The sequence below is a fragment of the Pseudogymnoascus destructans genome (assembly GCF_001641265.1).
Source record: "Pseudogymnoascus destructans isolate 20631-21 unplaced genomic scaffold scaffold_20, whole genome shotgun sequence".
In the NCBI taxonomy this organism is placed as follows: Eukaryota; Fungi; Ascomycota; class Leotiomycetes; order Thelebolales; family Thelebolaceae; genus Pseudogymnoascus; species Pseudogymnoascus destructans.
In genome coordinates this window covers 18969-42321 of record NW_020167539.1, presented here as the reverse complement: position 1 = coordinate 42321, position 23353 = coordinate 18969, and the positions used below count along the sequence as shown (strand labels likewise).

Genomic DNA, 23353 nt, shown 5'->3' with positions numbered 1-23353 from the left:
ATAGTAATAGACGTACGGTTTTCAGGGCTTGGAGTGTAGAGCTCATTTGCTCCGTGTGGCACCATAACACGCTCACCTCCTGGAATTCCAATCCTAAAGCCTGTTTCATCCATATTCCAAATTGACTCCGGCTCTATATGGTGTTCCTGTATAAACTCAAGGTACTCTTTAAACCACCGTGTAATAGTAGGCTCATCTTGAGCTCTCGTACGCTGTAGTGCAATAGGCTTCGTAGTAATAAAGTGGTATTCTTGAAGCTCATTCTTAATATATTTAGTAAGCCAGCTTGGTGATGGCGGAGGCCGTAGGTGTAGACTCTGGAGCTGGCAAACAGCAGAAAATATCATATTTCTAGTAGCTCCAAGCCCTAGGTGATACTGCTCAAGAATCCATTTCTTAAGGGCTTCTGACTGCGCAGTAGAGAGCACCTTATTCTGACCTCCGTGAGTAAGCTTCTGAGCACGGCGTTTAATGCTTGAGTGTAGCGTTGAGTCAGGCACTTTGAAAATGCGACAGGCGACTGATATAGATTCAGAGGGGTTTTCCGCAAGCCACTTGTGGGCATTTGATATAGGAGTCCCCTCCATGTAATGAATTGTATAGGATTACAATATAAATTACTGTCTATAGCTATGGTAAAAGTTTTACTAAGGAGTAGCGGTGAACTCGCGCATCTCGCTTCTCCAAATTTCTTAATCGCGCATCTCGCTTCCTCCAACCTTGAGCGAAGCGAAAAGTTGGATACGACGATTACTAGCAAGTATGAAGATACATCCTGTTTTTTATAGCAACTTGTTGAGACTTGATTTAAATGATGCACTATAAGGCTAACACTATGAACCACCACCTCTAATTATCATAGAAGATGAACTTAAATAGGAAGTTGAAGAAATCCTTATTCTAAATACCTATAGAAGAAGTTGTTCTATATAGTAGCATAGAAGAACCACCTACTAGACAACACTTAGTATCCTACTACAAATCTTAACAATGCTCCTAAACTCATGTAAGCTTTCTACTAAAAATACCTATAGAAGCCACAATGATTCTGCTCTTAATTAGGAGATCAATCTTAATTAGGGAGGGAGGTAGTGTTACAATTGCTACTTATAGCTGCTTATAGCTGCTAGCAATTAGGGCAACAAGTACCTATAGTAGCCACTAAGGTTATAGGGAACTGCTAAGCGTATAGCTGTATATAACAAGGGATAGCCTTACTTACTTCCTTCCTTTCTTCTTCCTCTCTCTTTAGATTTAATCTAGCTTACTTCACCTAGACTAGCACTATGACCTTTATAACCATCATAACATCTAGCATCTCCTAAAGCCAATTAGTAATTGCAGCCTACTTTAGGATAAGTGTTAGAGACTGTTACTTCCTCTTATTACTACTCCCTTATGAACTAACAATCAACTATGCATAACGTACATGTATAGCGAAAGCGCCAAACAAGCGAAAGCGCCAAAATTATCTACCCTCACGACAAACATTGCGATAAATCTACCACAACATTAGAAATCAATTGAAACTACTCGGAGTCCTCTTCCTCAGAGGTGTCTATTACAATCTGACACGTGCGCGCATTGTGCCCAGTCTCACCACACTTGCCACAGCGACGGGCACGGGTTTCTTCCCTTGGCTTCCGACCACGGCTTGCCCTTATTTCCTGCTCTACCTGCTGCACAACATCCCTCTCATCCTGTAGCTCTTGCGCCCCTTGTTGACTAAGTGATCCTCCTTGCTGTAGTCGTGTTTTCCTAGCTCTCCGGCGCTTGCTTAGTACTTCATTTGCCTGTCGTAGGTTTTGGTTCTCTCCCTTTAGCAGTGCTAATTGATGCATTATTTGCGATGCACCCTTTGTAAACTGGTCAACAGCTGCATAGATTGAGGTTGGAGAGCTATTTTGATGGCGTGAAATCTGAGTTTTAATAAATGTAGACTGTGACATAGCTTCAATTGGGTTGTTTGGTGTCTGAGAAACCCAAGGTTGAGCAGTACCTGGGCGGGAGCTTGGAGGCGTTGGTGTCCTTAACTTAAGATCAAGTGTAGATATCACTCTCTCAGGGTCAAATGGAAGAAGCCCTGCCCCTCGGAACCCGCCTCGAATGTTACTTTCCGTCATTGTAGTGTTAAATGCAGCGTGGAAGGCAGGAAAGAAGTCATCCTTTGTAATATGAGAAATATGAGCCTGCATCATATCTTCAATTTGCCGACCATAGGCCTGCTTTAACGGGCCGAAACAGCCAACATCAAGTGGCTGGAGTAGATGAGAAGAGTGAGCAGGCATACAAAGCGTAATAATGTTGTGTTCCTTGCAGTACTCCTCAAACTCATCTGAGTGGTGGCTCTCATGACCATCAAGGACTAACAAGCGATAACCACCAACACTCCGAGCCTTTGTATGCTTCTCAAAGTGCTGAATCCAATCCATGCCTCTCTCGTTTGTAGTCCAGCCATTTTCAGTAACAGAAATCACCCAATCGCTTGAAAATCCACTATTCTCATACCAAGATGTAAGGTGGTTTTTGCCTGCAACAATGATAAATGGTGGTACTGCCCAACCTTGAGAACTAACGCCTTGGATTACTGTAACCCATTCCCGATTACCAGGCTGTACCTTCTTTGCTTTTGCCCGCCCGTCTGAGCTTGTTACAACCATAGCAGTTGAGATAACGCCCATCATAAACCCAGTCTCATCAAAGTTGTAGATATCTGCTTCATCGATACCATATTTCGCAATTGTGTTACGCACAAGCTCAAACCAGCCATTAATAACTTTTGGATCTTCGCACTTAGCCCTCTGGTAGTCGTATTTGCGCTGAAAGCGTGTCTGGAGCTCTACACGCCGCTTAACAAAGTTTGAAGCCCAACGCGACCCAACGCGTGACGCGTCGCGTGTTGCAAGTAGTCGACTTGCCATATCTTCAACAACAGACAGCCGAGGAGGAAACCCTTTGGCAGCTAGGTCGAGTATATACTGAACAAGGACGGACTCCTCTAGGTTAGTTAATTTCCGTGAGTTGGCTTGGATATCGCGTCGTGAAGGTACACCTTCTAGACGACGACCTAGCTTGCGGTGGTCCACAGAATAGATCCTAGCAGCAACTCGAAGGCGTAACTTTGGGTCGCTTTGCATAGCCTGGATAGCTAGCACTAATTGGCTTTCATCGTTTTTATGGGGCATGTTTTGTTGTTGAGGAATTTAACATTTAGTTGGGGGGTTTGGTCACCGCATCATTTTGGCGCTTTCGCTTGTTTGGCGCTTTCGCTATACATGTACGTTAGACAATAGGATTTGTAGTACTAGCTTATAGATGTTAAAACATCTCACTTTGTATCTAGCTTGTGCCTCCTACGTCCTATAGTGCCTCCTCCTTATCTCTAAATAGGCTAATATTGTAGCTTTAGCAGTAGTAGTGGCAGTTATAGTAGCTTTAGTAGTAGTAGTGGCTTTAGTAGTTGTAGTAGTAGGGACTTATAGGGGTTGATGGCGGACAGGGCCCCTAGCACCGCATAGGCTAAAGCTCTATATCTACGACGCATCGGTAGTTAGATCCGTACGTTAACAAGCTTTTAGCGTGACAGTCGTCTAGTATAGCAGTTCTAACCGAGGTATGATGGGATTGTTAGAGCCAATTGCTAATGGGCCTACATACTATACTCACTTGCTTGCTAACTATAGCTAAAGGGATCAACATATTATCTATATCTGCCTTCCTAATGCCTGGTACTAGTATAGAGATCACAGATCTTCCCTTCCCCTCCTCCCATTCCCCATTCCCCGAAAGTGAAATCATGCTTCCCTATACTCTAGCTAAGTTCAAGCAAGCCCGTAAAATATCATAATCCCTGTATCAAAACAAGGACCATCATCCTATCCCCCTCGCGCTTCCCTACCCGCATCCTGCGCCTCGCTGTGCCAGCCATTAATCGACGGCTGTGGCATCCTCTCAACTGGCCCAGGCGCGTCGCTAAGGTCGCTCTCGTCGTCCGCGCTATCATGCACGCTACCAGGCGGACTACTATGTGCGTCTTCGTCACCATTACCCTTGCTCCCTCCCTCGCCATCAGCGTCACCCCCCTCACAATCATCATCGTCATGGTCCTCCTGGTGACCCTGGTTGCTTCCCTCATCCTTCTCGGCGGATCTAGACGGCTTATCCCTACTCCTCCTCCTCAGTAGGTTCTGTAGATCCGATAGCCTGTGCGACTCAGCCTTACCCGCCGGTTTCTCCTTCTCTTTTTCCTTTTCTTTCTCCTTCACCTCATGTCCGCGATTGGCGAGTACCTCCGCCCTCCTCAGAATCTCCCTGCGCCCAGGGGGTTTAGGTTTTGGCTTCGGCGCAGACTCTATGACACCTTGCATCGGCGTGACAGAGCTGTCGGTATTATTGATTAAGTTGTTCATGCTCATCGGATCTTGTCGCTGCGGTGCTTCAACTACAGGTGGTCGCGCCGCCGCCTCTGCCGCTTCGCGGACTCGTCGCTCCTTGGTTAGGTGGCGGCCGACTTCCCAAATTAGCGAGGAGTAGATGTCGACGATGAGGTCATCAATGGGCATTGCCTTCATGAGGTTGCCGTTTAACTTCTTTAAGTCTAGCGACTCCCTTAGGTGGTCAAAGGAGGCATGCGGCGTATGCAGGTTGTCGACCCAAAGCTCCAAGTCCGTTGCCATCTCCTCAAAGTCCTCCGGTGGCAGAGACCGCACGAGCTCGTCCTGGTTGAGATCGATTTTGCCAGCTCGGCGGATGAGTTTGCAGTATGCCAGACAGCACGCAGTCCACACCTCATTAAAGTGATAGTACTCCATCTGTTTCTTCCTCACGCGCTTCGTCAACATCTCCATGCTGGCCCTGTCGTCGAGCTGCGCCAGCAAATGCACCATCCACAGAACATATTTGGACATGTAGACGCAGTGGCGGCCCGGCCGCTCGTTTTCCGGCTTCCAGACGTTGACGACCATGGTCTTGGTAAAGATACTCATGCTTAGTTCAGCACGGGTAGCTAATATGACAGCGTTGCCCTGTTCGTTGTTGTCGTAGATAAGGTGCGCAGAGCGGGCGATGAAGCGATGCTGCCAATTGGATCGGTCAAGATTGCGTAGATGGCGGACACATTCGACGATATAGGCTTCCCACGAAGCATCATCAGTGATGACCACTTGTTCGCCTTTTTTGATCGGATAGTGCTGTCGCTGAAGGATATTGGCTGCTTCCTGTGCGTCAATCTGACGAAACTGGACGAGCTTGTGCATCACAGTCACTATCTTATAGTGCGGCTCAAGCGTTGGGTCAGAACGGCTGTCACGAGGCTTGGGGACAGTCTCGATAGCCCTTTCAAGTACTTGAACAAGAGCCGCAACTGTAGGCCTTCCTGCCCTAGCCCTGGCATCCGGCTCATCTTCAACGCGTGTGAACATTTTCCAATAGCATTTGCCGAGCATATAATGGCTCCTAAATATCGTATTAGTATGTCTGCTAAGCTCGAATAGGAGATAAACTTACATCCAATTATTGGGTTTCTTGGCAATAGCGCGCTTAAAAAGTTCGGCAGCAAAACGCCAGGCCTTGTAGCGAGTCAACTCCTCATGGACGTTTTTCTTGTACATCCCTGATGGACCACTCATGTGGCGTTCGAAATCATCCATATAAAAAGCTTCCATGCGGAACGGATCTCGCGACGACGAGTATATACGAAGGCCAAAGTCTTGGAATACATCTGACATATTTTCCGCTGTCTCGAACGACGGGTTGGCTGTGCGCATCGCCGTTGAGACTGCCATGGTGTAACAGTGTATAGCTGAACGTTGCTCAGAAATCAATGGAGCTTGGTCACTATTCAGTTTGTCCGTCGACCACATCACATCTTCCTCTAGTTCCGAATCAAAGCATTGGGCTAAGCGATACCAGGTCTCCCAGTGCTCGGCCGTAAACTGAAGTTGTAGGCGGAAGAAGCTTGCTGCCACTTTTAAATCATCGGTAGCGCCAGCCTGAGTACGTTTCTGTGCACGAAACTTAGAAAGAGATATCATTCCCAGCAGGAAGTACCAGCCCTTCTCGGCCAGTCCTGATTCCGTAGTGTTGACCGGAAGAGTATCTATATACTCCATCCCCTTCAAGGCCTTGTTCAGGCGTAAGGGGCTCACGGATAACTTCAAGTACTCTGTTATATTACGCAAGTTGTGGCTCGTTTGTGCGTTTGTCTTCGCGGCCCCGAGTACTTGCTGCATAGATTCAATGGTGCTCCGTAACTCATCGCGTAGAAGATCCCTCATGCTCTTTCTGTTGGCGAGCAGGACAACGTATTCAACCAAGGACATGGCAGTCCGCCTGTCCAATTTTTCGCGATCACAACCGTGGTCCATAATCTCAAAAACGCCAATCTTTTCTCCAAATCGTAGTCCATAAAGGTCCCATAAGACCTGGCCAAGATAATCTTCCCACTTGTCTACATACTTCATGCGGATCAACTCGACCTTCATCATTTTGAGGAAAATCTTGTTTGAGCGCTCGCAGCGCACTCGAAGACCCAAGGTGTGAAGAACCGTCGCCAAATATGTAGATAAGTCATTGTCTGGTGCCGTAAAGCGGCCCTTGTTTTGTGAGACGCCCTCTCTCACCAGCGTGTAGAGAAGTGCCCAACTTCGGATTGCCATTTCGGATAATCGTAGTAGGAAAGCCTTCAATAAGGTCTGATTAGGTTTCCCCTTTTCTTTCGACACGACCGTAGTATTATCGGGCACAAGTCCGGCGGTGACTTGGTCCTCCATCAAAGTGCCAGTGTGCAAAATGCGGCACAGATTCGCAATAGCGGTGGTTGATGCCGCCAGGTGCGACTCATCCACAATCTCAAAAGCAGTCTGATCGTTGAGCGCCAGCGTCAAAGCCTTAACCAACAACTCGTCTATAGTTTTGATACAGCCTAGTAGCTCAGCGTGTCGAGCTTCTTGGGGTATTTGACTGAACGTTGGGGATTGAAGGTACTCGACGATGATTTCGATGCATTTGAGATGGCAAGAAAAGACTCTCGTGGGGTATTCTATTTCTTGATAAGCTTCCCTCAACCGCTGCCATAGATACAGGCGGAGAGAGGGGGTGCCGTTCTCGAGGAATTTCCGCATATCTCGCGTGGCTGGCGACATAACAACTTCAGGCGCGGGTTCCTTCGCCGCATCACCTTCCTCGTCTTCACTAATTTTGGTTGGGTCATCGATCACAGGCTCGAGTGTCTCAATGATCGCCGTAGGGTCGGAGTTGTCTTTGAAGAGGTTCAGGAAGAAGTCCATGGTTGTAAGCCTCGAGATTTCACGATCTGCTGCTGCGGCAGACACCTCCGGCATGGCGACATTGTTATATAGTTCGATTTTTGCAGTTTCGGATTTTTGCAGTAGACTCTGTAGATCAGCCCAGCAAAGAACCATGTGCTCTCGGCTAACATGCTCCGTGGCATTAGCTAGTAAAACTGAAGCCCAAAGGTATCTCATCACGATTTCACTATCGGGATCGTTTGGTTGGCCTTGCATGATGTCTGAAGTGAGCATCGCCCATTTATCAAGCCTTCCCTTAGCTGTCTGGCACGCGCTATCATCGTCGGCTTTCTGGGGTCTGCCAATGCTGATATAATGATCTAGATGAAGCTCCAACATCATCTGCGCAAACTCTTTGAGCTGTTCCCAGTCCGCAAGCTCCACATCTTTATATTGTAGTTCCTGGTATTCTGTGTCCAGCTGCGAATATAACACCGAATCCATGGTATCCATCAGCTTTATATTTTCGTTCTTCAGGGTACTTGGCCACAACGTGGTTATATAACTGGAGCAAACTGCTTTAAAGTATTGGTATGCTACCTCCTGGATAGTGAGCGAATTCCCATTTACCAACTTGGCGAAAGTTGAGATCCCAGCGGCACTAGTAGGCTCAGCTTGAGTTTGTGATTTTAATGATTCGGTCTTTGAATGTTCAAGAAACGCGGTAAGGCCATTATTCTGGAGGCCAGCAGCGGTCCCCATAATGTCCAAGCCATTGCCCGACTGAAATTTTGCAGCGAGAGCAGAGTCCCACTTGTGAATAAGATCTCGCAAGTCACGCATTGCAATATTCTGAACGGAGCTTTTAACCTCTGGCCTGTCGGGATCCACGAGAGCCTGGATATCGGATGCCTTGCCAAGTTCCTTGACATTAAGTTTGTCTAGTACGCCGTCAATGTACGAGAACATCTCTTGATCTCCACTACACATTGCGTCGTATGCACATTTGAGGCTGATATTAGGGTCTGCCGGAAGAGCGCTCTCGCCGCCCAGAGTATCCCTGTTGCGGATCCTCTTGCTCCTCTTCTGCGTGCCAGCCTCTTCTTCTGGGGTTTCGGGGAGGCCTGCCGTTGATTGTGAGCGCTTTCGAGTGAGTGGTGGTGATTCTTCTTCCTCTGCTTTAACCTCGTTTCCGTCTTGCGTAGTTTCTTGCAGTTCTTGTCCTCCTGGGCGGTTATCCGCGGCTGGGGGCGTTATCTCGCTTGAAGTCACCGCAATATCAGGTAGTTGCTGGGTCTCCACCTCGGGGTCGATCATCTCTATATCGCCTTCCGGCAGTTGCAGAGTGATGGATTCGCCTCCTGTAAGCTTCAATGCTGAGCCTCTCTCGCCGTTATATGCGTCGAATATTCTGCCGATAGCCTCTGCGACCGAGTTCCAAGTGAATGTCTTAACTTCCCCTAGACCGGGTCCTTCCAGTGTCGCAGCGCTGGCCGCGTCGTCATCATCCCTAGCTGGGAGTTTGCTGAGAAATGGATAGGGGTCCAGGTACTTCTTCAACTTCATGGGCATATGTTTCCTCACGTATGGAGCCATAACCGGATGAGACAGCGCCATATTATCCGACAAAACGGCCAGCAGCTCTTTCAGCTGTATGCCCGCAAATCCCTCTTCAGGGTTCCCTGGGTCTACTTCGCCGAGCGTAGGATCATCGTCAACTTCGACGGCAGCTTCCAAGCAATATCTCGAAATTGTGTTGCTTCCCAGCAGCTCGCCTACACGGGCAGCTCTCCGCCAAAGCTCGGTATCTGATTCGTCCCGTGCCAGGGCTTGGGTGAACTGTTCAAGGGCATGCTGTGCCTGCGGTGCCAGACCACTTAGTGGCATAGCCGGTGCAATCTTCATCTGGTGTTTGAGGCAGTCCATAATAAACTGTCCATGGTTCTTATATGCGAGGTAGAGAATTTGCGGTAGGGTGCTGGGTCCATCATCGTAGGTCGGCGCAAACGCAACTTCGAGTGGTGATTCAGGCTCAGGCTCGGGCTCCAGGTTGACGCTGGGTATATCCTGCGTGAAGTCTAATAGACTCTCGGGGTATTTGAAAACATCGGATTTGAATAGCTTATCATAGGCCTCGGCGGCCTGCTCATAGTATGTTGGACCCTGTGCGTGCAGCTTCAGGGCATTTTGGTAGAGCTTCAGGGCCTCCTCTAGTTGGATTTCACGCGTGTGATCGAAGTCATCTTCGGGGTTCTCGTCGGGTTCAACATTCAATGCTGTGAATGCAGACATCTTGTTGTCTTCGTAGCGTCAATGGAACCAGGGACTTCGACTATGTGCGCATCTTAATCTGGGCTCGAATGACTGCCTCTCGTGCGTTTATAGCCACCAGTGGCTTCCGAGAGGTCCACGCATTCAAATGATGTTGTGGGATAATGATTGCGTTGCTGCGTTGCCACCAGAAGTCGCCGCCAACTACATATTTGGCTTAATTTCAAATATCTGATTGGTCTAACTTTAAACCTATTTCTGGGCAAGGCTGGAACACAAACTGGCGCTGATTACACGTGACCGGAATTTTATTTTAGCGAGACCCAGTCCATTACGTTGTACCATTACCTTTTCGCGTCGGCTTCATCGCGTCAACGACGGGGCATTTTCTACGAACTCAGGAGGCCTTCGAATAGTGTTTTTCAGCAGTGCTATATCAGAGTTACACACTTTATAACTAACGGATGAGAACAACTATACTGCCGTTACCGCATCCTTTCTCCTCTTAAAAGTCTCGCCATCGGCGTTCTGGAATCCTTGTCTCGCAAACTCAACGACTTGCCAAGATGGTTTCCTCTAGGAAGCGCGGACGACAGGAGGTGGAGGCTGTTGAGGCTCGTACTCCTGCGTCAAAAGAGCCTGGACTGCTTGGACGAATACGGAACATGTGGCAATTCGCAAATCTTGCGCAATGGATATTCCTCTTTGGAAAGGCCGTGAAGCTCGAGGAGGATCTGGATATCGAGGTACGACTCGTCGCAATAATGCTGAATCAATCCACTGGCCAATACTGATACTTATCGTAGGATCTTGAGATGGAATGCCTGAAGCCTCACTCGACAAAACTCGCAGAGATAGGGCTCGCGCTCTTGAAGTTTGTCTCTTCTCATAGGGGCCTAACGTAGGCTTTGTCCATGCACGATATCCACGATTTCGCGTACAACTACTAACGATGCGCAGCCCAGAGATTTTTGATGAATATACGCGCCGACAGTATGTTGCGAAAGCGCCAGAGCGCAACCCCTTTGGCACCGAAGAGGAGCCTGCCAAGTTCGCCGAGTTTGATATCTTCACAAAGGTCAGACTCTACAATACCCTCGCACCGACGTACTAACGATGGTCTCTAGATCAAAGTTCTACAACAGCTTACGCAATGGACGTTCACGAACCCCGACCGAATCAGGGAAAGAATGGAGGAGCAGAAGGATTCAGAACAAACATATTGGGTACGCCTACTCCTCAGCACTTGCTCCCATCGGTACTGATATCAAATCTAGCGCGTTGAACCCTTCGGATGGGACTCTGAGGACCGAACATACATCGTTCTAGACGACAATAGGCTGTATCGCCAGACAGAACCCCCGCCACCGCCTGCACCCAAAGCTACCCCCAAGAAGAACTCCAAGAAAGCCAGAGCTGCAGTGAGAGCGAGCAAGCGTAGAAAGATGTCCCGAGTACCTGCCAGCGACAGCGAGGATGAGACCGAGGAAACCGAAGAGGTCAAGGAAGACAAAGCTGTCGAGGACGATGGATTTGGTGGCATCAAGTGGGAGTGTCTGGCAATAACTCTGGACGAATTGAACAACGCCATTGCTTCATTTGCAAAGTCGCGCGACCCGAACGAAAAGTCTCTAAGGCAGCGACTAGTTGATGATCTCCTCCCCTTGCTGGAGAAGCAAGAAGAGTCGCGCAAGCGCAAACAGCTCCAGAAGGAGCGCGAATTACTCAATCTAGAGAAATTAGCCACCGCCAAAAGGTCCAGCAGAATCGCTGGCAAACTAGAGCATCAGCGCCAAGAAGAAGAAGCGCGCGAAGAGGAACGGAAGCACCAAGAGGAGCTTGCTATGGCGAAGAAGGAACAGGAGAAGTGGAGAAAGCTGGAGAAGGAAAGAGAGTCGCGCATGCAGACCCGTGAACAGCGCCTCAAAGAACGCGAGGCACGCCGGATCTTGCACGAAGAGGAGCTTGCCAATCTCTCAGAGGACAACAAGAAACTCGAATCTGGCCAAGGTCGCCTTTCCGAACGCCACCTCAAGGCGGAGATTGAACGAAAGAAGGCGGCGCTTGATGAGCTCCAAGAGGAGGATGGTGACTGGGTGTTCGATTGTATCTGCGGCGCGTACGGACATGTTGACGATGGCACTCTCAGCATCGCCTGCGAGAAGTGTAACGTGTGGCAGCACACCAAGTGTGTGGGCGTTAGCGACGCTGATGCCAACCGGGACGACTTCCAGTTCGTCTGCAAGCCGTGCATCCGTCGTGCTAAGGATGCAGAAGAGGCTAAGAAACGGCCGCCGATAACAATTAAATTCAACAGGCCAACATCATCAGCTTCAAATGCGCCACCAACACTTCCTCCTCTCACGGCGAATGCGCCACCGACCCTTCCTCCTGTCGCGGCGCTGGTGCTGCCGCAGCAGAAAGACGAGACAGTCCGCAGCCCTCCTTCGCCTCTCAAGCACAGACTCGTCCACTCCTCGCCATCAAGATCGCCCTATGGCTCTCCTTACTCGAACGGCCAGCTAGCCAGACAGCCCATTGCCTACTCCAACGGCAGTGCAAACCTATCCGCTGCGCCATTCCCAACCTTTGACAGCAGACCACTGAGCCAAGGCACTGTGCCAGCCGCGCCAAACTGGCCACCACCCATGAACGGAAGCACGCCCGCCCGTCCCGTCTTCGGCGCACAACTCAACGAGCAAAGCCCATTCTCCTCGCCCCTCCCACACAGCCCAAACAGCTTCCCGCCTCCTGCTCCACCACATAATTACGCCCTCATCAACGGCGGCGGTCATGCGCCGCCAGCACCAGCAAGCGTAGCATCCGCCCCGGCCCCTAACGGAGCTCGGTACGCGCCCTACGACCAGAGTGGCCGCCGCTCGTCACTCTCCTTTCCCTCTCCCCTCGCCAGCGCACCCGTGCTCAACCCGCCCTCCACACCGAGCTCCTCCTTTTCCAGCGCCGCAGGTCCACCACCGCGATACGCGCTCCCCACCTCCACGCCAGCGCAGATTCGCACACCTTACGCATCCAACACTGTGCTGCCACCGACGAGCGCAGGGATGTCGCCGACGAAGCAGTCGCCACCGCGGCCAGTGACGGCGAATGGGGCGGGGAGTTTCTCGGGAAGTGTGGGAATGGGAACGCCGACGTGTATTCCAGCCATCGAGCCGCTGAGTCCCAGTCCGATGGTGCAGGATTTGAGTCCTCCGGTTAAGGCGAGCGAGCCGGGAAGGTGGGCAGGGAGAGAGGGGATGTAAGGGTTCAGACGTTGGGGATGGGAATTTGATATGGAGGAGGGACGTGATGGGATGAGGATGTACGATATACGTAGATGATCAGAGATTCGATAGACCTACCAGTTATCGAAGAGTATTATTGTCATCTGATTAGTCTCTAGAACTTTAGAACGTGGGGTACCAAATACTAGAGATGGAGTTCTCCATGCTATCGCCATTATCCCTATACACGTTCTCGTATAGCTCCTCGCCGCCAAGCCGGAAATAGCCAGTAATTAAAAGTAATTAAAGGCACTAAGTTAATTAAAGACGCTCCACATGAAAAATGATGTTTTTCGACGGTAAAGAGCATTTTTATCCTAACTTCTTACATTTAATTCTAGCTGTATACAATCACTGTATTCAAATTGTGGAAATAATTGAATTATTTTTACCCTCTTGTTGATCTTGTCTTCGTCGTTGCAACAATAAATACTCCAAATCTATTTTCTATTTTCTATTTTCTATTTTTAGCCCAGGACGTCAGACCCCAGTGTCGCGAAAGCTGAACCGCATAACCCCAAAACTCCCAAAACCCGTCCCTTCAACAACCTCAAAACACGCCCCAGAGCTGCCATTGCCATCGACGACCCCGACACCTTCAACGACCCTCAGGAACATCCAATCTACGATTTAAACGGTCCGTTACCGTACCAACTCTCTGCACGCGGCGAATACTCTCTCCCTCTATAGTGTCAGCATCATGAGCTCCAATCGATAAGGAGATCGCCGCCTCGTATGCCTCCGTCGCGCGTACGTCTCCCCAGGAACCACCAACTTCCGAACCTCACTCACCTCCTCACCTGAACCTCAACCACCAGCGCGCCGACGCAATGGCATCCAACAACCCGTCGCCGCGGCATTCCCAGTCCCCGCCGCAATCGATACCCCTCCAGAACCTCTCCCGCCCCCCCGACACTGACGCTGGCCCCAGCGAGGGTGAGCACAGGGGACACACCCGAGGCCGCAGCCTCATGACTGGCAATGCAGCCACGCAGGGCTCAGCAGTACGATACTCGCGGTTAGACGACAGCTCGCCGAGCCCGACGCTGCGAGTGCTGCTGCCGAGCGGCCAGCACATGCAACCGAGCGCGGAGGACGAGCTGTCGGGCGGCTCGCCGGTGGAAAACTCGCATGCCTTCCAGATGGCCATCGTCGGACTGAGCATGCCGTCGAGTAACCAACCGACGTCGCCGCGGAGTCCGGACCCGTATGGCCCGAGTTACGGACGGGGAGATGTGGGCAATTCGCCTAATGGTCCGCAGACATACGGGGATATGGGGGATGGGTATTTTAATACTACAACCGACTCGGATCAGGTCGGGCTCACGGATTCGAATTACCTTGCACCCATCAGCGGGGCGCCAAACCCCTCGACGCCGAGGCAGTCTTCAGACCGGGACCGCACCAGTTTCCAGAGCGTACGCTTCGACTCCCCACAGACGTCGCGCCAGTCGCGGCTGGGTGATAACCTGGGGTCATTGCCGAACGGGCGGGGTGGCGGGCGGGAGCGGTCACGCAGCTTTGGGAAGAGTCTGAGTCCAGATTCGCGGCGTCTGTCACCGTCGCCGTCGCCGTCGAACGCAGGGCCGTTGACACGGGCAGGGTCTATGATGCGCGCTATGTCACAGCGAGTGGTTAATTTCAGTAATGACGCCGAGCTGCCTGAGCCGGCATATCGAAGGAAGGACTCAGCAGATGAAACGCTGCCTAATTCCGGGCTTCCGCCTATACTTGTCACGGACGAGGAGAATACGGATTATGGACCTGAGATGCAACAACTGCCCATCGAGAAGGTCCCGTCGACCCCTACAGCCGAACTGCTCGAGGAGCCGGCAGCGCCACCGTGGCCGATTACGAACCCTCTACGAGGGAACAGCCTGCGCGTCTTTGCGCCAGACAATTACATACGGATGCGCCTCTGCGAATTCCTAGTGCACCCGTGGACGGAGCCGATAATACTAATACTGATAATCCTACAGACGGTTCTGCTGGCGGTGGAATCGAGCAAGGACTCGTTCACGGACCCCAAGCCGAACACCTGGAGCGGCTCGCCCATGGACTACGCAATGCTGGCATTGTTTGCAATTTACACGCTGGAGATCACGGCCAAGATCATCGTGTCGGGATTCTTCTTCAACGCGGAGGAGTACAGTACGCGCACGGATGTGAACCAGGGGCTTAAGACTACATTCATGTCCAAGTATATGACTTTCTTTGGGCCGCGGAGGCAGCAGTCCGTCAGAGTGCCGAGGCACCTTGATGCGCCCCCTATCTCGGAAGCTATCAGTCGGACGTTTACAACAGCGATGAAAACCCCAGTGGCGTATCCCACTACAGTAGAGGAGCAGCAGCGGTACCAGCTCGCGCGGCGAGCATTTTTCCGCCACTCGCTGAACAGAATCGATATCGTTGCCGTTGTTGCGTTTTGGATATCCTTCGCTATCGGAATCACGGGGGTGGAGATGCGGAAGCATCTATACCTGTTCAAAATGATTAGCTGCCTGCGAATCCTTCGACTGCTGTGGCTGACGAATGGTACGGCTATCATCCTCAAGAGCTTGAAGAAAGCAGCTCCGTTGCTGGTCAACGTGTCCTTTCTTATCGGCTTCTTTTGGCTGCTCTTTGCCATTGTGGGCGTACAGGCGTTCAAGTCAAGTTTCAGTCGCACGTGCACATGGGTTGATCCGCAGGGGCAGTCGAATTACACAAAAGATTTCAAGCTCTGTGGTGGGCATCTTGATAAGATATCGGGGATTGCACTTCCGTGGACCTTCGAGGATGGGACGAGTGGTGCCCGTGCGAGTAAGGGTTATCTTTGTCCTCGAGGCTCCCTCTGTATTGAAGGCGAATCACTGTATAATGGAACAGTCAGCTTCGACAACATTGTCAACTCGCTGGAGCTTGTCTTTGTTATCATGAGCGCGAATACGTTTACGGATTTGATGTACTACACTACGAACTCCGATTACCTAGCTGCAGCGCTATTCTTCGCAGCCGGGATCGTTATCATGTTGCTGTGGCTCACTAATTTACTCATCGCCGTCATCACGTCCTCCTTCCAAGTCATTAGAGAGGAGAGTAAGCGAAGCGCCTTCACAATGATCAACACCCCCGTCGCCGTTGTCGAGGAAGTCAAGCCCCGCAGTCGTTCCACCGTTCTCAAGAAGATCTACAGACAATCCTTCTGGTTCTGGATCCTTGTCATCATGTTTGGCATAGTGAGCCAAGCCTGCCGCAGCGCGACTATGTCCGTAAGGCGCGCGAACTTTATCTTCGTGGCCGAGATCATGGTGACCTTCGCGCTCGACATCGAGATCTTCTTCCGCCTTGCCAGTGACTTCCGCAAGTTCCCGCGCAGCTGGAAGAACGGTTTCGACACACTTCTCGCCATTGTCACGACCGTCATCCTCTTACCGCCGATCCGCAACTCAGGGCAGCCGTATGCTTGGCTTACCGTGTTCCAGATCCTTCGAGTTTACCGTGTCGTTTGGGCGGTGCCGATCACGCGAAAACTTATCGAGAAGATGTTGGGTAACGCGACTGGTATCCTGAACCTGGTGCTGTTCGTGTTCCTGATCACGTTTCTGATTTCAATCCTGGCGGTGCAGATGTTTAGGGGCGATATACCGGCGTACGATTCGGATGGAAACACGGTGCGTACGACGTTCTTCTCGATCTGGAATGCGTTCCTGGGGCTGTACCAAATCCTGTCGAGTGAGAACTGGACGAGCATCCTGTACAATGTGCAAACATATAACGATCACCACAATACGGCGTGGATGGGCGCAAGTTTCATTATTGGCTGGTCCATCCTGGCGTACTTTATTCTAATAAATATGTTTATTGCTGTCATTCAAGAGAATTTCGACGTGTCCGAGGACGAAAAGCGCCTCGAGCAGGTCAAGGCCTTCCTACAGAAGAAAGATGTCAGCAGCTCCTCGAGCAATCTCTCCCTCTCAACCATCTTCCGCTTTGGCAAGACCAAGAAGGCCAAAGACCCGCTCGACTATGGCCAGTCCACAATGGAAATGCTGCTCAAAGCTTCCGTTGTGCGTGACTTCCTCGATGACGAGAGCGGCGAGCCCCAGCCCGGCCTAAACACCTCTCACACCTTTGACAACGCGCCTGAAATCGCCCCAGGCTCCCTGTCAGGGCTATGGGGCAAGTTTGTCACGCAAGTCTGGCACCGCGAACCCAACCCATTCTACTCGAGTATTCGAATCACCAATGCCGCCGAGGGCCTTGACCCGCGCACTATGGCGCGCGAAGCTGTGTCAGCAACTGCACTACGCAAGCGCGCCCAGCGCGACTATCTCAACCGCCACCCGAGTTACAACACGGCAATGTTCCTGTTCAAGCCGGACAACCCAATACGGCGGTTCTGCCAGCGGATCGTGGGTCCGGGGCGCGGTGCAGAGCGCATCGACGGCGTGGAACCAAACAAAATCGTGTGGTATACATTCTCAGCATTCATCTATGCGGCGATCTTGACGATGGTGGTTCTAGCGTGTGTGACGACACCGTTGTACCAGAAGGAGTATTTTGAGACGCATAATTTTGCGTTGCGGAACTGGTTCGTTTGGACGGATATGGCGTTCGCGGCAGTGTTCAGCGTTGAAGCTATTATCAAGATGATTGCTGATGGGTGTTTCTGGACGCCGAATGCTTATTTCCGCAGTTTATGGGGTTTCATTGACGGATGGGTGCTTATTACTCTGTGGATTAATGTGATTACATCGTTCTTGAATGACGGTGCTATATCGAGAGCAGTTGGGGCGTTCAAGGCTCTCAGAGCTCTGCGCTTACTGCATATCAGTGACAGCGCCAGAGATACGTTTCACTCCGTCATCTTCGTCGCAGGGTGGCGAGTCCTTTCTGCTATATTCGTCTCCCTATCGCTGCTGATCCCCTTCGCCATCTACGGTGTCAATCTCTTCAACGGCAAAATGCAAGTCTGCAATGACGGCGGGAGCGGCATCATCAATCTCTCTGACTGCGTCGGTGAATTCAACAGCTCACCCTTCAGCAGCGACTGGACGTTCCCTGCCCCGCGGGTGCCCGCAAACCCCTACTACGACTTTGACAACTTCGGCAGCTCGCTTTTTATCCTCTTCCAGATCGTGTCGCAAGAGGGCTGGATTGACGTGATGTGGAGCGCGCAGTCGATCGTGGGCCGCGGGTTGCAGCCGCGGGACTTTGCATCGCAGGGCAACGCGGTGTTCTTCGTGGTGTTCAACCTGATGGCAACTGTGTTCGTCCTGACTCTGTTCATCTCCGTCTTCATGCGCACATATACGGAGCAGACGGGCGTGGCGTTCCTGACGGCCGAGCAGCGGTCGTGGATGGAACTGCGGAAGCTGCTGCGGCAGGTGGCCCCATCGAAGAGGCCGTCAACTAAAAGCAAGCCGAAGTGGAAGGATTGGTGCTATAAGAAGGCTGTGCAGAAGCATGGGCTCTGGAGCCGGACGGTCACTATTACACTGGTACTTCATCTGATACTGTTGATGCTTGAGTACTACCCCGAGCCGTTCTGGTGGACGCGGACGAGAGACGCACTCTTCCTCTTCTTCACTGTCATATATATGGCAAACATCGTTATTCGGATTGTCGGTCTCACGTGGCCGCGTTTCAGGCGCAGCTCGTGGGATCTGTATTCCCTAGTCTCGGTAACGGGGACAATGGTCACGACTGTTTTGGTATTTGCCAAGAATGATTCTGTTACGCTGTATCAGCTACATAACATCTTCCTTGTCTCCATCGCGTTGCTCCTGATTCCCCGCAACAACGCGTTGGACCAGTTGTTCAAGACCGCCGCCGCGTCACTGACCAGCATTGGCAATCTCCTCGCGACCTGGCTTATCCTTTTCCTCGTCTACGCCATTGCCATGACGCAGACCTTCGGGCTCACGCGCTTCGGCAGCCAAGGCACCAACAACCTAAACTTTCGCGACGTCCCGCGTGCGCTTATCGTGCTCTTCCGCATGTCCGTCGGCGAGGGCTGGAATCAGATCATGATGGACTACGCGAACATGCGCCCGCCGCTTTGCGTGGAGGGTACGACCTTCTTCGATAGTGACTGCGGCAGTTCGTCGTGGGCCTATGCACTGTTCATCTCATGGAACATCCTAAGCATGTACATTTTCGTGTCGCTGTTCGTGTCGCTCATCTACGAGAGTTTCTCATACGTGTACCAGCGGTCAAGCGGGCACGAGATTGTCAACCGCGAGGAGACGCGCCGCTTCAAGCAGGCGTGGGCAACGTTTGATCCGGATGGAACGGGGTATATCACCAAGGAAGAATTTCCACGCTTGCTCGGCGAGCTGTCGGGAATCTTTGCGATGCGTATTTATGATGAGGAGGACTCTGTACGTCGTATCTTGGAGGATGTGCAGGCCCAGCCGATGGGGTCAAGGACGACGTCCGTGGCGACTACAAGTGGTGCCATGGGAATTGATCTCAAGAAGCTCAACGATCGGATCGCGCGGATTGATGGGCAGAAGGTGAGGGAGCGGAGGCACTTGTATAATATCTTCTACGAGGAGGTGATGGTTTCCGCAGACCCGGAGGTGGGTATTTCGTTCACGAGCGTGCTTATGATCCTCGCGCATTACAACATCATCAGCGACAACAAGAGCTTGAAGTAAGTCATACCCTAACCCCACTACTTCTTTATACAAATAGCTAACAAAATACAGACTCGACGAGTTCCTCCGCCGCCGCGCCCGCCTCCAGCGCGTCGAAGAGGAAGTCCATCGCCGCGTTGTCATCGGCTTCTTCGATACCATGTATTGGGCGCGCCGCTTCCGGCGTCACCTCAACCGGCACTCACTCTCGCGCATCACCGAGATCTCGACCTTCCCCGTACCCGAGATCTTCGTCGAGGGCGACGACGCCGACGCTCGCTCGGTCGCCGTATCCGCCGACGGCGACGAAACCCGCCGCTCGATGCGCGCGACAGTGGATTTCTCAGACGGACACGCCAGCCTGCGCGATATGATCGGTGGGCTGGGGATGGGTGGGCTGCATTCACGCGATGGCAGTGTTGACAGTCGCGGCAGTCGCGGGGCCATTAGCGGGCTCGGCAGCGGTACGAGCAGTCCGAGTCGCAGCCCTAGATTGCGACCGCATCGGACGAATAGCTCGGTTAGTGGCGCAGCGATGGATATGAGTGATATGGTTCCCGCGCGGAGGGAGGGAATGCACAGTCGCAGTGGCAGTATGGCGGGGGAGATGGCTGTGGAGGCGTTTAATGACAGTGCGTGGGGGGCGAGTATGAGACGGAGCTACACGACAAGGAAGTCGGGGGATAGGAGGACGTGAGAGCAGTGGTGTAATGGGCGGTGTCATGTGATGCTATGCGATGGGTCGCTGGGCGGGGTGCATGCAAGGCATGAGAGACGTTTGATGAGCGGGGTGTATTTGTGGTTGGGGGGGTGTGGCCTGGCTAATGGCTTAAGTTACGGGTTCATTTTTTTGCACTCTTCGTTGATGCCTCTGCAGCTGACTTCCTGTTCTGGGAGGCGCAGCGAGGCTGCTTTTGGATTCCGCCACAAGGGGACAAGGCCCTGATGGGTGCATGGCGTGGAGTTTTTGGCGCATGATGGTTTTGTTTTTGGGGACGGGGTGTGCATTGAGCGTGAGAGCGGGGATGGTGATGGAGGGGGGATGATAGGGAGTCCAGGCAGGGAGGGGGCTGTATAGTACCGATAGAAAGCATGATACCTTAGATGAAATGATCAGACTGTTTTTTGCAGGCGATGTTTGTGGCGTCGCGGAGGGAAGGTGAATCATGCCTGTTGTGCTGGTGATGCGGAGCGTAGAGTAACGATAGACTGCAAACGGTGTTTCACGGCGGTTGGAGGAGGGACGAGATATCCCCGGCTGAGTTGTTCTGGCTGGGATCGCGGTGGCGGCAGATGCTTTTTTGGTGAGCTCGTACAGGTAGAGTAGTATGGGTATGGTGATAAGAAAATGTTTCTGATCGCCCCTTGATTTTCCCCACTCTATCAGGTACTGTTTGCACTGCCACGGTGCTGAGGTGGTGTTTAGTGGCAGCCGAGAGTCTCTGAAACTCTTGTAGCCCCTGACTCCGCACAAACACCTCGCATCATGATAAACATCCTCACCAAACCGCCAACTCCACCACGAACAATCACATTTTGTCAGAGTGATTTTCCCAATTTCTATCTATTTATTATAATCACCCCCCTCGCGCCACTGTTCCAAAAACCGCAAAAGAATTCAAAAATATACCCAATATTCGTCCCCAACTTCGAAACTGGACGCATTACCCGGCGGAGCGTGCCTCCCTAAGCGAACGTCATGCGACACAGAGCCGTGCCAGGGGTGTTTAAGGGGCCGCCTCTTCAGCGGCCTCGCCCATGAAAATATGACGAAAGATGGCCAGTGCGCGTGTATCAGCGGCGTAGCAGGCGTGGCAGGCGTCGATATGTGGGTGTGGTGCCATGGTGGGCGGTGTCTCAGAGGGGGCCGGGGCGGGGGGGCAGTTCATCTTATAATGCGATTGCTTTTCCGAGTTCTGGAGAGAGAGAGAAAGGTAAACGGTGGTAATTTTGTTTGTGACGAATTCGAAGATTTCTTGAGAGAGTGCGTTGAAGACAGAAACGCAAGACATTCGTTCAGATTATTATACAAGCCAGGTGCTTTTGGGGTTCGACATTGAGCGTTTTTATATTACATACCCAACTAAGATTCTTCGGCTGGACCTCTTTATTTCACACACTACATACCAGGCTTCCACCCATCTTTCAATCTCACGGCAATCGACTGAGAATAATACGGTAAACACACATATACCACTTCGACCACACGCTCGATAAGAACAAACCTACAGCCCCTCACCAATACTCCGCAACATCACTATTACTCTCACCCAAAATGCGCCACTCTGCCCTTCCCCCTCTCCGCTCAACATTCTCCCTCGCCTCACTCCGCTCCTCCTTCCGCTCCTCCCGCTCCTCCACAGCATCCGGCACGCGTTCGCGCACCCCCTCCACCGCGTCCGCATCCTGGAACCCGCACGGCTCCTTCGCGCCCTCAGCTACCTCAAGCTCAAGCGCAAGTCCCGTCGGTGATCTCAGCTCGTTGCCTTACAACCCGCTTAGTCGACACCAGCCGCGCACGGCGCGCCGCCAGCAGTCACCAGTTGCGACGGTGAGGAGCATCTTGTCGAGACAGTCGAGTCTGGTGGATTTGGAGGAGGAGGAGCGCGATTTTGGGACGGAGATTGGGGTTTTGGAGCCGAGGCCAGCGGTGTTTTGGCAGGGGCTTGAGGAGAGGATGGGGTTATAAGTGTTCTGTTTCTGGGGAAGGATGATGTTGGTGTAAGGAGAGGGTTCTCTGATCACTTGTGCAATTTGGAGGGGGTTATGGCGGCTTTTTTGGGCCTCTTTGATTGGAAGGAATATGATGGTTGGATGGAACAGGATATGATTGATATGATGGCTTTCGGTGTTATATTTTGTTTCCATACTTCGTTCTAGGGATGGACATGGCGCTTCAGCCCCTAAGAGCCACTAAATAACCTAACTAAAGCCTCATTACAGTCTACCTTCATTGAAACTAAATTACACATCATTAAAATAGCTCTTTAACCTTAATCTATACAGTTGTTAACTAGTTTACAAAGGGTGCATTGTAAATAATGCATTAATTAGCATTGTTAAAAGCAGAGAACCAAAACCTACAATAGGCAAATGAAGTGCTAAGCAAGCGCTAGAGAGCTAAAAAAACACAACTATAGCAAGGAGGATCACTTAGTTAACAAGTAGCACAGGAGCTATAGGACAAGAGGGACGTTATATACCTTACCGGGATTTCACGTAATTGAATAAGGGCAGCACGACAGTAACGGGGACTGTCACCAAAATTGGCTGGTGTTCCCATCATGATTTTTGGTCCATGCTCCGGTGGCACCACCCGTTTCTCATGCCAACGGTAATTCCTCCCAAACGGTCGACGCCAAGCACCAATAAATAGAAAAGAAACCATAGTAGAGTAGTAAAATTGACTCACTGTTTTCGATCCTTCTTCGGTGGCCTGGATTGGGCTGTAATTGCCCGTAAAACTGCGATATAATGGCCATAGTGATAGCAGCATTTTCGAGGCCGTAAACAGTGATGGCACCATCTTCGAGGTATTACCAATGCCAGAAGTTGGCGGTACTTGGAATGAACCATCGCCGGCGTGGCCAGCAGTTCCGGCACGGTTTGGGGGCAGGGGGGTCACCAGCTTGGCCTCCCAAAAAAAGGAGAGCATCAACAGCGTTGGGGAGTCGCAGCCAGACTTAGGAGAAACCTATATAAAGAGTAGTTAGCATATAATCAATTAATCAATCAATCAGCTAGTCAACTGAAGTAAGACAGCAGGAAGAGGAGCCCCGGTGTGTGCGTCTTACCTCGAGACTGTCAACCCAGCCAACCCTCACTCTCACGAATCCAGGCCATGCCCAAGTAGGATTCTATCACCGAAACCAGGTTTCAGTGACAAATTCAGATGGCAGCAGCAGCTTACCAGCAAGGAAATACCTCTACG

General features: G+C 51.5%; 4 protein-coding genes across 4 annotated transcripts; 3 read left to right on the top strand and 1 right to left on the bottom strand.

Moving 5' to 3' along the window:
• Positions 1-3250: 3250 nt before the first annotated feature.
• HIR3 (Histone transcription regulator 3) lies at positions 3251-9849 on the bottom strand. Its single transcript, XM_024470925.1, has 2 exons — positions 5506-9849; positions 3251-5454 (listed from the first exon to the last, which is right to left on the bottom strand). Exons 1-2 carry the CDS (start codon positions 9537-9539, stop codon positions 3876-3878), a joined length of 5613 nt encoding a protein of 1870 aa, XP_024321532.1. The 5' UTR covers positions 9540-9849; the 3' UTR covers positions 3251-3875.
• Positions 9850-9885: 36 nt separating this feature from the next.
• VC83_07351 (uncharacterized protein) lies at positions 9886-13169 on the top strand. The gene is made up of 5 exons (XM_024470924.1): positions 9886-10264; positions 10325-10419; positions 10479-10596; positions 10646-10744; positions 10796-13169. The coding sequence occupies exons 1-5, from the start codon at positions 10085-10087 to the stop codon at positions 12776-12778; spliced, it is 2475 nt and encodes an 824-aa protein (XP_024321508.1). The 5' UTR covers positions 9886-10084; the 3' UTR covers positions 12779-13169.
• Positions 13170-13223: 54 nt separating this feature from the next.
• CCH1 (calcium channel protein) lies at positions 13224-20447 on the top strand. The gene is made up of 2 exons (XM_024470923.1): positions 13224-19439; positions 19495-20447. The coding sequence occupies exons 1-2, from the start codon at positions 13630-13632 to the stop codon at positions 20117-20119; spliced, it is 6435 nt and encodes a 2144-aa protein (XP_024321507.1). The 5' UTR covers positions 13224-13629; the 3' UTR covers positions 20120-20447.
• An 845-nt stretch (positions 20448-21292) lies between these two features.
• VC83_07349 (uncharacterized protein) lies at positions 21293-22392 on the top strand. Its single transcript, XM_024470922.1, has one exon. The coding sequence runs from the start codon at positions 21698-21700 to the stop codon at positions 22109-22111; it is 414 nt and encodes a 137-aa protein (XP_024321517.1). The 5' UTR covers positions 21293-21697; the 3' UTR covers positions 22112-22392.
• Positions 22393-23353: the final 961 nt, after the last annotated feature.